The 14,236-nt window shown below is 38.7% G+C and overlaps 1 protein-coding gene across 2 annotated transcripts in view; it reads left to right on the forward strand.

Annotated features, from left to right (window-relative positions):
• The window catches only part of MEMO1 (mediator of cell motility 1), a 110,817-nt gene that overhangs the window by 45,139 nt on the left and 51,442 nt on the right, over positions 1-14,236 (forward strand). For both annotated transcript variants that reach the window (XM_037066635.1, XM_037066634.1), the window contains exon 3: positions 13,304-13,372. In XM_037066635.1, the coding sequence (XP_036922530.1) occupies positions 13,304-13,372 (69 nt within the window). The remainder of the gene's footprint in view (positions 1-13,303; positions 13,373-14,236) is intronic.

A 14,236-nucleotide genomic window follows, 5' to 3' on the forward strand; every position in this document is an offset into this window, starting at 1 on the left:
ACTGGTAAGAGGGGCGGAGCCAGCTGCGGAGTGGGGACAGGCAAGAAAGATCCCCTGACCCCACGCGCCCAGGCAGCTCGAGTCATGCTGACCCAATGAGGGCTCGGGGCGGCGGGCTGGCTGTGGTCACACATTCACGCGCAGATAAACCAGCAAAGGAGTAAGGAGTGGGACAGACCGCGCGGCCGCCACTGCTGGGGGGAGGCAGCAGAGGGGGCCCGCCATTGCTTCCCTTTGGCCCCGCCCCCACATACAGCATCACAACCCAGCTACTGAGGAGGGGGCCCGCCATTGCTTCCCTTTGGCCCCGCCCCCACATACAGCATCACAACCCAGCTACTGAGTGGCCCGGCCCTGGTGAACACCTAGGGCCCTGCTCCTCATACGTAACAGGCATGAACAGTCCAAAATATGGCTCAAGAAGAATTCAAAGCCCCAGAGCTGATAACTCTAAGGGACCAGGAAATATCGAACCTCTCAGATGCACAATTCAAGACATTGGTGATCAGGATGTTCACAGAACTGATTGATTTTAGCCACAAATTAGAGGAACATAGGAAGGCTAAACTAGGTGAAATGAAGGGAAATGCACAGGAAACCAATAGTGATGGAAAGGAAACTGGGACTCAAATCAAGGGGGTGGACCAGAAGAAAGGAAGAAATGACCAAACAGGAAAAAGTGAAGTTACAAGAATTCAAAAAAAAATGAGGAGAGGCTTAGGAACCTCCAGGACATCTTTAAACGTTCCAACATCTGAATTATAGGGGTACCAGAAGGGGAAAAGAAACAGCCATGAGTGGAAAACTTATTTGAACAAATAATAAAGGAGAACTTCCCCAGTCTGGCAAAGGAAATAGACTTCCAGGAAATCCAGGAAGCTCAAAGAGTCCCAAAGAAGTTGGACACAAGAAGGAACACACCAAGGCACATCATAATTACATTAGCCAAGATTAAAATGAAGGAGAGAATCCTAGAAGCAGCAAGAGATAAGGGGACAGTCACCTACCAAGGAGTACCCATCAGACTGTCAGCAGATTTCTCAAAAGAGACCTTACAGGCAAGAAGGGGCTGGAAAGAAGTATTCCAAGTCATGAAATCCAAAGACCTACAGTCAAAATTGCTCTATCCTGCAAAGTTTTCATTTAGAATGGAAGGGCAGATAAAGTGCTTCTCAGATAAGGTCAAATTCAAGGAGTTCATCATCACCAAGCCCTTATCATATGAAGTGTTAAAGGGACTTATCTAAGAAAAAGAAGATAAAAAATATGAACAGTGAAAGGACAGCAAACTCACAGTTATTAGCAACCACACCTAAAACAAAAGCAAATCAAGAGGACAACTAGATCAGGAGTGGAACCATAGAAATGGAGATCACATGGAGGGGAGTGGGAGGAGGAGAAGGGGGAGAAGATACAGAAAATAAATAGCATAGACAGTAGGTAAAAAATAGATAGGGGGGAGGGCAAGAATAGTAGGGGAAATATAGAATCTAAAGAACTTGACACGTGCTCATTAAAGGGGGGAGGGTGCAGGGTGGAGGGGAATGAAGGGGGGAATAGAACAACTGTAATGGTATAATCAGTAAAACATATTTTAAAAAAAGAATCTGAGAGTGAAATGAAGATTGCGAGTATACATAGTCCCTTCCCCTCTCCCCCAGGAATTTTGCTGTAAATTAGGCAAATAGGGCAGTGGGAATATGGTGTCAGGAGAATTTTTATTCAGGATAAAAGACAGTGAAGTGTTATATTGTTGATGAAATGAACCAGTGGAGAAGGAAAAATTAATACAGGGATAAGAGGGGAATTTTGTTCAAGTGAGGCCCTTGATTGGGGGGAGAAACAATGAATCTCTTTGTAGTAACGCATGAGATAAGTTGTATTGTCTTGCACATTGTTTTGCTGGTGTTTGGCTATTGCGGTTTGCGCCCCTCCTAGTTAAAACTTGTTATAAATGTGGGAGCGGAACTGAATCAACATATAATTAAGTTGAGGTTGGTTATTTATGAAAAAGTAGCCAGACTTGTTTCCTTCTTGTAGTTAGTGTAAAATTGAAATCCCTGGCCATGGCCTGAGAAATGAAGTGTGTGAGCCTAAGTTATAAATATTTGAATTGTAAAAATTTTAATTTCCAAATTACCTTAAGTTTTTAAAGAGATTATTTATTTATTTATTTTTAGAGCGTGGGAAGGGAGGGAGAGAGCAAGAGAGGGAGAGGAACATCAATGTGAGAGAGAAACATTGAGGCTGCCCCTGGTATGCCCACAGCCCAGGGGTGTGCCCTGACTGGTAATTGAACTGTTGACCTTTCACTTTGCAGGGTGCCACCCAATCAGCTGAGCCACACCAGTCAGGACCAAGTTACCTCAAGTTTTAAAATGGATATTTGAAAATAGTTTTGCCTGTGGTGTACTTTTTTCCTGTTATATAGGGACGTTGTAATGTTGATGCATATATAGGCAGTATCCATTTTTGTTAACATATGAACATAAAGTAATTTGTCTTACTATATGGTTTCCAGAAGTAATTATTTTCTTTGCAGAGTTACTTTTTTTGAGGTAGAAAAGTAACACATTTTTTATTGTTATACTCATACAAGCACAAAGTTTTTTTGTAAGAATATGCTTATATAGTAATTAAAAAACTGAAAATTTTAAGATTCTATTTTTATTTCAAATCAAGTCAGTCAAAACATACTTTAAATTTTATAAATTCTAGCTCTCTGGAACGAGCTTTTCTTAGATTTTGCTTTATAGGCATAAATCATAAAAGGGGGACCGTAAAAACACAAACACAGCCTAGATAGCACACTTTCGAAAGTGCTTAAGCAGATTGCTCATTTATATATTGATGTATATTAAATAGACTGATACCATTAAAGAGTAAATTGACCCGTAAACTAACTGTTGATCAGTCTTAAAGACTAACCCACAGGTGGCAAACACAAGGCCCACGGGCTGAATCCAGCCCTCCACCTTGTTTTATACAGCCCAGCAACTTATTTCTACCCAGCGGCAATGCCGAGCTCCTTGCTCCTTGCCCCTTGTAAATGAAAATAGTTACATTTATACAGTCCTACAATTACATTTGGTCCTTTGAAGGCAACCTTGAGTCTGATGTGGCCCCTGGTGAAAATGAGTTTGACATATAGGCAGGCACATTTGGGGAATTCAAAAGATTTTAACATGATTAACAAATATCCTTTGTTTGAATTTAGAGCTATCTTACTTATCTTGAGGCACAGGAGACAGTATGTGTCCCAGGGATATACAGTATATTGAAATGATCTCATGAACTAGGAGATCCAAAGCCTTTCTGCCGTGACCGCCAGATACCACATTGCTCACGTGCCACAATGCCAGCATTGGTGTTTGTCCTGCAGTGTGCAGGAGTATCTTAGCAACCCTTAGAATGGAGCTGTACAGGTATGCCTCACTGAAGGAAACACATGTTGACTGTAAAAATATAATCAGAAAATTGAGGATGGGGTTGTTTAATTATTTTTTTACTGTATAGCAGAATCTATAAATATTGAAGCCCCCTTCGTACATTTAAAATAAAGTTTAACTTGTTAGTAGTTAACCTGATAGGAGTTGTATGGAATAAAGGGCACTTTCACTTTTTTACTGTGTACATGTATTACTTTTAATGTAAAAACTAGTTTTAAAAAAATTAGAAAATAAGTATTTATATAGAATACCAGTTTGCATATAGCGAGGCATACCTGTAGAGCTCCACCAGTGTGTATTATAAAACAGTGAATCATAAATTACACAGTTCAAGTTAGTAAAGGGATGCGACTTGTTTAGTTTTCATTCTTATTTATATTAATAGGTTATTCATGGCAATAGCTGAAATCCTATATATTTTAGCATTAAAAATTCTAGATGTGTGACTTGGGGTTAGTTTATTCTTGTTTGACTTGACTAACTTTAATAACTTTCTTTAGCTCAAAGTATTGTTTATTTAATATTTGTGAGATTCCATTTTATAAAAATAAAATATTCTGAATAATGACTATCTAACCTGGACATTTTGGGGGGAGATAATCACCTACTAATACTTTTTATTGAAGCGGGACTCTTGAGGGCCATTGAGAAGTGCCTATGAAAGAAAATAATAAAGGCTAAGTACAGCACAATAAAATTTAGAGAGGCAGTCTGCAAACTGTTTAGAGCCAGTTGTCTTTCAGGTTGTTTTAATTTTAGTTTCTAGCTTGTCAGATCATGCTTTAGCTTAAGTAGATCTTACAGACTTTTGTTATCACTAGAGGTCTTCTTATTTCATCTGGTCCAATCTTCTCATTTCATCTAGGTCAGTCTTTTTATTTTCCATTTTGCTGCTATTAATTAGAACTAGGAGTGTGAGAACCTGACTTAGTTGAATCTAAGTAAGTATTCTTTTGTTCCCTATATCATATTTAATGAAAAGCCTCTCAGAGAATGTGTGGTAAACTCTTGGCATTCACGGTTTATACTATTCACCTATAACCTTGGTAGTCTGAGACTTAACAAGTGAAAATCCTTGTCATGCAGTAATTGGTAATTTTGCCTGACATAGGAATTTAAAATATACCACACTGCCAAGTTGGTGTGTGGGAAACTGTCACTTAATCAGTGAATGATCATGGACATTGGCCTTGTGTCCTCATTTGATTGCTGCTCTGTGGGGCCACAGAGATTCTAGACGGTTAGAAGCAGGACTTAATGGTGTAAAGGGTCTGCTGTGTAGGAGTAAAGGGGGAAGCAAAAGTGCCTAAGAGAAGGATCAGTTTAGTTTATAGAGGCATGGTTTAGCCTAGTGACAAATCGTAGATATTAAAATATAATTTTATATTGGGTTGGCCAAAAAGTTCAATTAGTTTTTCTGTAAAATAAAAGTCACATGTTTCATTTTCACAAATAACTATTGATTTGGATATTTTGAGTATGTCATATATCCTCCCCATGGGATAACATGGGTTGTTCTCAATGTCTCGATTTCATCGCTGTCAACTTCACCTGGTCTACCCGACTGTGGAACATCATCTAGAGAGAAATCTCCAGCAGGAAACTTCACAAACCACTTTTGACACATTGGATCAGTCACAGCACCTTCTCCATTCATTGCATGAATCTTTTTCTTTGCATTTGTACCTTTCTTGAAACAATAAAGGATAATGTGCCAAAAATGTTACATATTTTCTTCCATCTTCAATATGGAAGAAAATACATGGCTACACATATTTTCTAAATATAGCTACACAAAAATTTCTTAAAATGGTTACCAAAATTCCCCAGTTTTGGTAAGTTTTTTAAAAAATGCACACTGATGTGACAACTGTGACGATACAATCTAATAAAATTGTTTTGAATGAAGTTAAAGAAAACTAAGTGCTACTAGAGTCATCTTATGGAAAGAACCAAACAGACTTTTTGGCCAACCTCAGTATTTGCCTTCATGAAAAGTTACATTGGGAACCAGGGTGACCTGGAAAAGCTCGCAGGGATGACTTTGTATTAAGGATTTTCATAGCTTTTGAAAGACTGACTGTGACATGCTTTTACGATGCATGCTTAAATATCTCTAGAGTCCACGTCTTTACTGGTCTTTTGGCTATTAAGCACAAAAGAAAAAAACCCTTAGATGTTCCCTTGGTGAAACCTCCTTTATTGGGAGTAATCCCTTAATGTAACCTTCATATAAATATAAGATCTTAGCAAGAGAAGTGGGGCAGGAACAGAGGATCAGTAGTGAGATTTGATAATGATTACTCTGGCTTTCTTAAAGGAAAGTATTAGAAATTCTCTTCTTTGACTGTGTTCTGGGTCCATTCATGAGTTTCTCATGATGGGTGTTAAGAGGGATGATATGCTTAATGACTTTTTAAAATACTCTGCAATGTATTCTTTCTCCAAATTAGGTCTCTTCCACTCTTCACAACTATTTTGTTCTTTAAAGTAGACCTTTCAGTCTTCAACTTTAGAAAGACTGAAATCGTGAACTGAGTTCTCTTATAAAACATTTAGCTTAGTTGTATTTTCAAACTTGTTGTCCTTCCCTGTATAATAGTTTTATAGGATGTATGATTCTGTAAGTATTCTTCTAGGTTTTAGGCTTGCTTTTTCTACTCCATGGACTCGTTTCCTTGTTCCTTCAAATATGTAAAGAATGGGTGGTTAAGAATGGGTTCTGGAGTTTTACTGCCTGGCTTTAAGTCCTGGGGTTACTATCTATTTTTGACCTTGATCAAGTTTCTTAACCTTTCTCCTTTAGTTTCTTGATCTATAAAATGAGAAAAATAATAATTCCCATCTCATAGTGTTAGTGTGAGCATTAAATAAGTTTAATGCTTTGCGTTACACAGAAGAGTGCCTGATGCATAGTAAGCAGTCAGTAAATGTTAGTTGTTACCATTATCGTGACTGTCTTCCTGTAGGTACTTGGTCACTAAGACATTTTGAGTTTTTCTTTTTGGATTCTAGTGGGTGTGTCCAACTCAATGGCTATTAATGCAGCCCAACACAAAATTGCAAATTTACTTAAAACCTCTTTTTTCTTTGCTCATCAGTTTTTGTTAGTATTTGCATATTTAATGTGTGGCACAAGACAACTTTTCTTCCAGTGTGGCCCAGAAACGCCAAAAGGTTGGACACCCTGATAAAGCATTCATGTCTCATTCCCACTACTACTGACATCATTCTAGACCATGGTATTATTACCTCATGCCACAATTTTCAAGAGAGCTTTGCTTAGCACCTCCTGCTTCTAATGTGTCCCTTGTTCTCGTGTTTTTCAGTACTAGACTAATAAAAGTTTTAAATTGTCACTCCCCTGCTCAAGAGCATACAACAGTTTTTCAGTAACTTGTATCAAACTCCTGTCTGACTCTAGCTTAGCATTAGTCTTTTGTTCCACTCAGGGCAGTCTCATATTTTCTCATCAACATCATACACTTGGACATTTGCTCATCTTTTTTTGTGCCCTTTGTCTTCTTTTCTCACCATTTCTGTCCTTTACATACTTAAAGAACCCAAAGCTTCTAAAAAGCCTTTCTGACATTTAAGAAATGAGTTGGATAGGAACAGGATTGGTAAAACTGGGAGAGGCTCAGACCAGAAAGACAGGTTGATTTAGAGATCAGAGTATGGGGTTCAGGGTCTTTAAATTAAAGAATGAGAAATAGCAACTAAAGTCTGTAAAGCAAATCTAAGATGGAAGGGCCAGTTTAAAGTGTAACGATGGGAATTAGAGGGATGGAGTAAGTGATAAGTGAGAGCAAAGCAGTGTCACAATCTGAGATTTTATGGCCAGGCAAGGTAGCATGTATTTTAAATTTATTTTTTAATAGTTTATATGTATTCTTTGTAAAAAATTGTTGTTCAGTTACAGTTGTCCACTATTTTCCCCATTACTCTCCCCAGCCCTGGGCCTCCCCACTCCCACAGTCCATCCCCACCCCATCGTCTGTGCCCACGAGTCCTCTATTCATGTTCTTTGACTTGCCCCTTTCCCTTCTTTCCCCTGATACATCCTCCCCCCTCTCGTCTGGTCACTGTCAGGTTGTTCTTTATTTCCATGTCTCTGGTTCTGTTTTGCTTACTTGTTTGTTTTGTTGATTAGGTTCCACTTATAGGTGAGATCATATGGTATTTGTCTTTCACTTCCTGGCTCATTTCACTTAGCATGATGCTCTCTAGTCCATGCTGTCATGAAGGGTAGGAGTTCTATCTTTCTTTCCACTGCATAGTATTCCACTGTGTAAATGTACCACAGTTTTTTGATCCACTTATTTACTGATGGGCACTTGGGCTGTTTCTAGCACTTGGCTATTGTAAATAACACTGCTATGAACATTAGGGTAATAGGTTCTTTTGAGTATAAACCCAGCAGTGGGATTGCTGGATCACAAGGCAGTTCCATCTTTAGTTTTTTGAGGAAATTCCATACTGTTTTCCACAGTGACTGCACCAGTCTGCATTTCCACTGAGATAGCGTATTTTTGAATTGAGAAGGGGGAGCCAGTAATGTTAAAATCAGAAACAGATATTAGGGGTCTGAAAAAGTCTTCTTAAGTCCTAGAAGATTGGGACATGATCAAATAAAATAGAGCACCCAATTAAACTAGAGTGTCAAGATCAGTGCAGGATGACAGCAAAACTGTATTTGCTGAGCCAGAGAACAACATACATTTCCATCTGGCTAAGATTAGATCTGTGTTGTGAAAGTATTGTTATATCAAGCAACTTAATAGGCTCCCTTGGATAGAGTGATTACCATTAATCTGACCAATAAAGCCCTTGGTGATTTCAGCGTGCTTAATGTTCTATATAACTGAATTCCCAATTAAGCACCTTGCTATCCTGTATTGCTGTGGTTGACTTATGTGAATCTCTTTCTACATTCACAACCTTACCTAGTTCAGATGAGGGTCACTTTGAAAATAGAGCTTCATTGTTGTATGATTAACATACAGGTGCATATATGTAAAGTATACAGTTGATAAGTTTGAACTATGTATACACCTGTGAAACTATCACCACAGTTAAGATAATGAACATACTCACCATTCCCAATTTCTCTTGTACCCTGTTGTAATTCTCATTTCATATCCACTGATATAGTTTCTGTTACTGTACATTAGTTTTTATTTTCTAGAGTTATTTAAATGGCATCATATAGTATGAACTTTTTTTTGTCTGGTTTCTCTGAGCATATTTCTTTATTTTGCCATTTTTAAGCATAATTATTTTGAGTGTGTCAGTAGTTCATTTCTTTCTATTGCTAAATTGTATTCTTTTGTATGGATACAGTGCAGATAGTTTATCCATTTGCCTTTTTTTTTTAAATTTTATTTATTTATTTTTTAGATTTTATTTATCTTTAGAAGGGATGGGAAAGAGAGAGGGAGAGAAATATCAATGTATGGTTGCTTTTCGTGTGTCCCCTGCTGGGAACTGGCCCCTGCTGGGGACGGGATTGCAACCCAGGCATGTGCCCTGACTGGGAATTGAACTGCGATCCTCTGGTTCGCAGGCCCGTGCTCAATCCACTGAGCTACACCAGCCAGGGCTTATCCATTTGCCTTTTGAGGGTCATTCAGTTGTTTCCAGTTTTGGGTTATTGCAAATAAAACAGGGATGAAGATTTGTGTACAAATCTTTGTGAGGTGGACACATTGCCTTTTTTTTTTTTTTTAAGGAGTAGAGTGGCTTGGATCACAGGGAGGGAGTATGTTTAACTGTTTAAGCAATTGCCACCCTGTTTTCCATTACTACAAGTACACATTGAGTTTCTGTTCTATATCCTTGCCATAATTGAGATGGTCACTCATTTTAATTTTAGCTATTCTAGTGAGTATTTAGTGGTATCTCATTTTAGTTTTCAAATTAAAATTTTTATTGGAGAGAGAGAGATCAATTTTTGTTGTTCTACTTATGTATGTATTCATTGGTTGATTTTTTGTATGTGCCCTGACTGGGGATTGAACCCACACAACCTTGGAGTATTGAGATGATGTTCCAATGAACTGACCTGCTTGGCCAGGGCTCTCATTTTAGTTTTAATTGGCCTTTCCTTGATGACTAAATGGTGGTGAGCATTCTTTTTTTAAAAATATATTTTATTGATTATACTATTACAGTTGTCCCATTTTCCCCTCTTCACTCCCCTCCACCCTGCATAGGCCCTCCCACCCACATTCCCCCACTTTAGTTTATGTCCCTGGGTTGTACATATAAGTTCTTTGGCCTCTACATTTCCTATACTATTCTTAGCCTCCCCCTTTCTACTTTCTACCTACCATCTATGCTACTTATTCTCTGTACATTTTCCCCCTATCTCCTCTTCCCACTGCCTCTGTTGCTAACCCTCCGTGTAATCTCCATTTCTGTGGTCCTGTTCCTGTTCTAGGAGTTTGCTTTTGTTATTGTTTTAGGCATGGTTGTTAATAACTGTGAGTTTGTTGTCATTTTACTGTTCATAGTTTTGATATCATCTGTTTCTTAGATAAGTCCCTTTAACATTTCATATAATAAGGGCTTGGTGATGATGAACTTGTAACTTGACCTTATCCAAGAAGCAGAAGCACTTTACCTGTCCTTCCATTCTAAATGAAAGCTTTGCTTGATAGAGCAATCTTGGATGTAGGTCCTTGCCTTTCATGACTTGGAATACTTCTTCCCAGTCCCTTCTTGCCTGTAAGGTCTCTTTTGAGAAATCAGCTGACAGTCTAATGGGAACTCCTTTGTAGGTAACTGTCCCCTTATCTCTTGCTGCTTCTAGGATTCTCTCCTTCATTTTAATCTTGGGCAATGTAATTAGGATGTGCCTCGGTGTGTTCCTTCTTGGGTCCAACTTCTTTGGAACTATCTGAGCTTCCTGGATTTCCTGGAAGTCTATTTCCTTTGCCAGACTGGGGAAGTTCTCCTTTATTAATTGTTCAAATAAGTTTTCCACTTGTTGCTCTTCCTCTTCCCCTTCTGGTACCCCTATAATTTGGATGTTGGAACATTTAAAGATGTCCTGGAGTTTTCTAAGCCTCTCCTCATTTTTTGGAATTCTTGTTTCTTCTTATTTTTCTGTTTGGTCATTTTTTTCTTCCTTCTGGTCCACTCCATTGATCTGAGTCCCAGTTTCCTTCCCATCACTATTGGTTTCCTGTGCATTTCCCTTCATTTCACCTAGTTTAGACTTCATATGTTCCTCTAATTTGTGACTAAAATCAACCAGTTCTGTGAGCATCCTGATCACCAGTGTTTTGAACTGTGCATCTGATAGGTTGGCTATCTCTTCATTGCTTAGTTATATTTTCTCTGGAGCTTTGATTTATTCTTTCGTTTGGGCCATTTTTTGTCTTGCCGCGCCTGTTACGTATGAGGGCCGGGGTTAGGTGTTCACCAGAATGCGGCAACCCAGTTGCTGGGTTGTGACTGTATATATAGGGAAGGGGTCCGAGAGGGAGCAATGGTGCTTGTTCTGCTCTCTGCCGAATGTTAGTCACTTTCCCCACTTCCCACAAGCAAATTGGGCCCTTCTGGTGTCCTTCCTGGTGGATGGGCTTGTGTACGTTCTAGGACCCTGTGGGTCTCTACAACGAACTCAGCTGTGAGTCTGGAAGTCTCTCCACCTGCTGCCTACCCCCCACACAGGTGTCTTCAGTCTGTGTTTTGAGGCTTTATTTCCCCGCTCTAGAGCTCTGGGTTGAGCAGTCCATCCCGCTTCCCAGTTGTTTCTCCTGGTTTATCTGCACACGAATGTGGGACCACCTGGTTTGCAGTCGCCTCCTGGCAGGCCCACCCGCTGCTGTCTTGCCGGACAGCTACAGCTTTGTGCGCTGTGCCCCACAGCCCACCACCTTGCCATCTGCCAGCCGCTGCCTTGCCCGGGTCTTCTCTGCCCAGGTCCTCTCTGCCCGAGTCCTCTCTGCCCGACTCCACCCCTCTTACTGGTCTGGGTGAATGTGTCTTCTTTATCTCCTTGGTTGTCAGACTTCCATACAGTCCGGTTTTCTGTCAGTTCTGGTTGTTTTTTGTTTTTAAATTTTTGTTGTCCTTCTTTTGGTTGTGTGAGGAGGCACAGTGTGTCTACCTACACCTCCATCTTGGCCGGAGGTCCGAGGTGAGCATTCTTTTATGTGCTTAATTTGCCATCTCAGTGTATTCTTTGATGAAGTATCTATTCATACACTTTCCTATTAAATTTTTTAAAATTGTGGTGAAGTACACTCACAAAATTTACTATATTAATCACTTTTAACCATTTACATGAACAGTTAAGTACAGTGATAAGTACATTCACATTGTTTTACAACCAGTCTTCAGAACTCTTTGTCTTGCCAAAAGTTTCCTGTTTTTACATATTGGGATGTTTGTTTTGACATTTTTAAAAAGTATTTTATTTATTTATCTTTAGAGGGGGAGGGAAGGAGAGAAATATCAATGTTATGGTTGCCTCTTGTGAATCCCCTGCTGGGAACTGGCCTGCAACCCAGGCATGTGCCCTGACTGGGAATCGAACTGTGATCGTGTGGTTCGTAGGCCCGCGCTCAATCCACTGAGCTATACCAGCCAGGGCAATATTTTGACATTTTTGATGTATTAGGTGTAAATCTTTGATCAGATATGCTTTATAAATATTTTCTCCAATACTGTGTTTTGTCTTTTCAGGTTACTGGGTATCTTGAAATTAGCCATGATTGGGGAATGATTTACTCCACATTAATTGGCAAGTTGCTACAAATTAGGGCTTTAGTTTTTATTGATTTTCTATTTTAAGAAAGTAATGGGGAAAGGTGAATAATGCAAATTAAACTTAAAATTGTTGTGTCTGTAGCCTTTTCATTCTTAATAGTGAAAAGAAGTGAGGAAGGAAATATTCCTTCTAGTATTTGAAACCTATTATCTAATCAGTAAAGAAGTCATTCGAATTGTTGAATGTCTTCATTGTTTCACTCTTGTGGATTGCAGCCATCCCTGAGCTATGAATAATAGTTTAGCTAAAATCAGTGAAATCATTCTGTGACAGTCAGCTGGCTATGTGGAATTTGTAATAAAGAAAGAGTATTATATATTTTTTCATTATTTGTAAATTGTGTGGTATGTAGTTTTCTAATTAAGTAAAATTTATAAGGTTATTTACACACACACACATTTTCTTTTTCTGCAGAGCCAGTTGTTAAAATTTACCAGTATACCACCACTGGCCACACATTAATAAGAAAGCACTAAGGAAAATGTTTCTAGCCTGGTGTAACTTGAATGAGTCAAGAGACAAAAATAAGTTCCCCAAATGGTCATTTTATAGGTGATAAAAGACCCACTCTTACTGCTGGGACCAGAGGATGGGAGGGATGTGTAGTTAAGAGAGAAAATAACATATAGAAGGACAAGTAAATTCTCTTACAGCTAAACACACAGAGGGAAGAGAATTATTAGTTGTAGGGTGTTTGTTTTGGTTTCGTTTGGCTTGTTCTTAGTTTTATCATTGTTATGTAATAGTCTGTTAATGGTATTGAAGAGGAATGTTAAAAACTCATATATCATTAGTGTTCCATTAGCAACTTCAACTAAGCCTTGGATATCACCAAATCTAACTTCTCTTGAGAGCAAAAAGTTGTAAAATATTCTTTAAAATTTAAAATTGGAACACAGAACAATTATGGCTTCTTATTATTGTCTAGGAGTTGCATTATTAGTACATTGCTTTTTAATCTGTACACTCAATTTTTATGTTTACTGTAGTTCTATTTCTTTGAAAGTGTTTTTTTCAGCATATCTCAATTTCTGAATTTGATGCTTAAGTTTACAAATGTTTTGTTTTGTAGCCATGCAGGATATACTTACTGTGGGTCTTGTGCTGCTCATGCTTACAAACAAGTGGATCCATCTATTACGTAAGTAATCCAGTCAGAGACCATTTTGTTACAGAGTAATGTTGGGAATTGCAGCTGCCTTGTCACTGAAGTAATTTGTTTTGCATACTTATTGTTACTATATACTCATTCATTAGGAATTTGCCTTTTTATAAATTTGATATCTTTTATAGGTTATAGAAAGTTAAATATTATTTTTTCATTCTCTTAGGATGGTAAAATGTGTAGTTCTGCAAATGTTACAATGTTAATGTGATAGTGTTATTTATAAGAAATAAAAATTTGGTCATTCAGGTGACCAAAATGTATTTTTCGTGTATATTCGGTTTTATCCCACAGTTCCTAACTCACAGGTCCCCAACCCTTGGAATTTCCTCTTGTCATAGAGAGGTATAATGAGGTGACTTTTGGATCCCACCTGAGGGTAGGGCCTGGTTGCCAGGAGAACAATCCTATGATTAGAGGGTTGGAACTTTTCAGTCCACTCCTGACCTCTGGGGAATAAGGGGGGCTTGGGGGTTGAATCATTTATGGCCATGGTCTCCATACAAAACCGAAAGGAGTTGGTGTTAGTGGTATAGTGGTGAACATAGCTGCCTTCCAAACCCAAAAGGAAAGCTTCAGAGAACCTCTGGGTTGATCTAAGGGAGAGCGGCACCCTGTAAAGGGAGCGGAAGTTCTACTCCCTTTCCCCATGGCTTGCCCTGTGCATCTCTTCTAACTGGTTTTTTCTGAGTTATATTCTTTTGTAATAAGCCAGTGATTTTGTAAGTAAAATGTTTCTCTGAGTTCTGTGAGCTGCTTTAGCAAATTAATTGAACCCAAAGAGAGGATCATGGGAACTTCTGATTTATAGCCGGTTAGTGAAGTACACGTTACAACCTG

Source organism: Sturnira hondurensis, unplaced genomic scaffold, assembly GCF_014824575.4.
Source record: "Sturnira hondurensis isolate 20B ecotype Veracruz unplaced genomic scaffold, ASM1482457v3 Scaffold0016663, whole genome shotgun sequence".
Lineage (NCBI taxonomy): Eukaryota > Metazoa > Chordata > Mammalia > Chiroptera > Phyllostomidae > Sturnira > Sturnira hondurensis.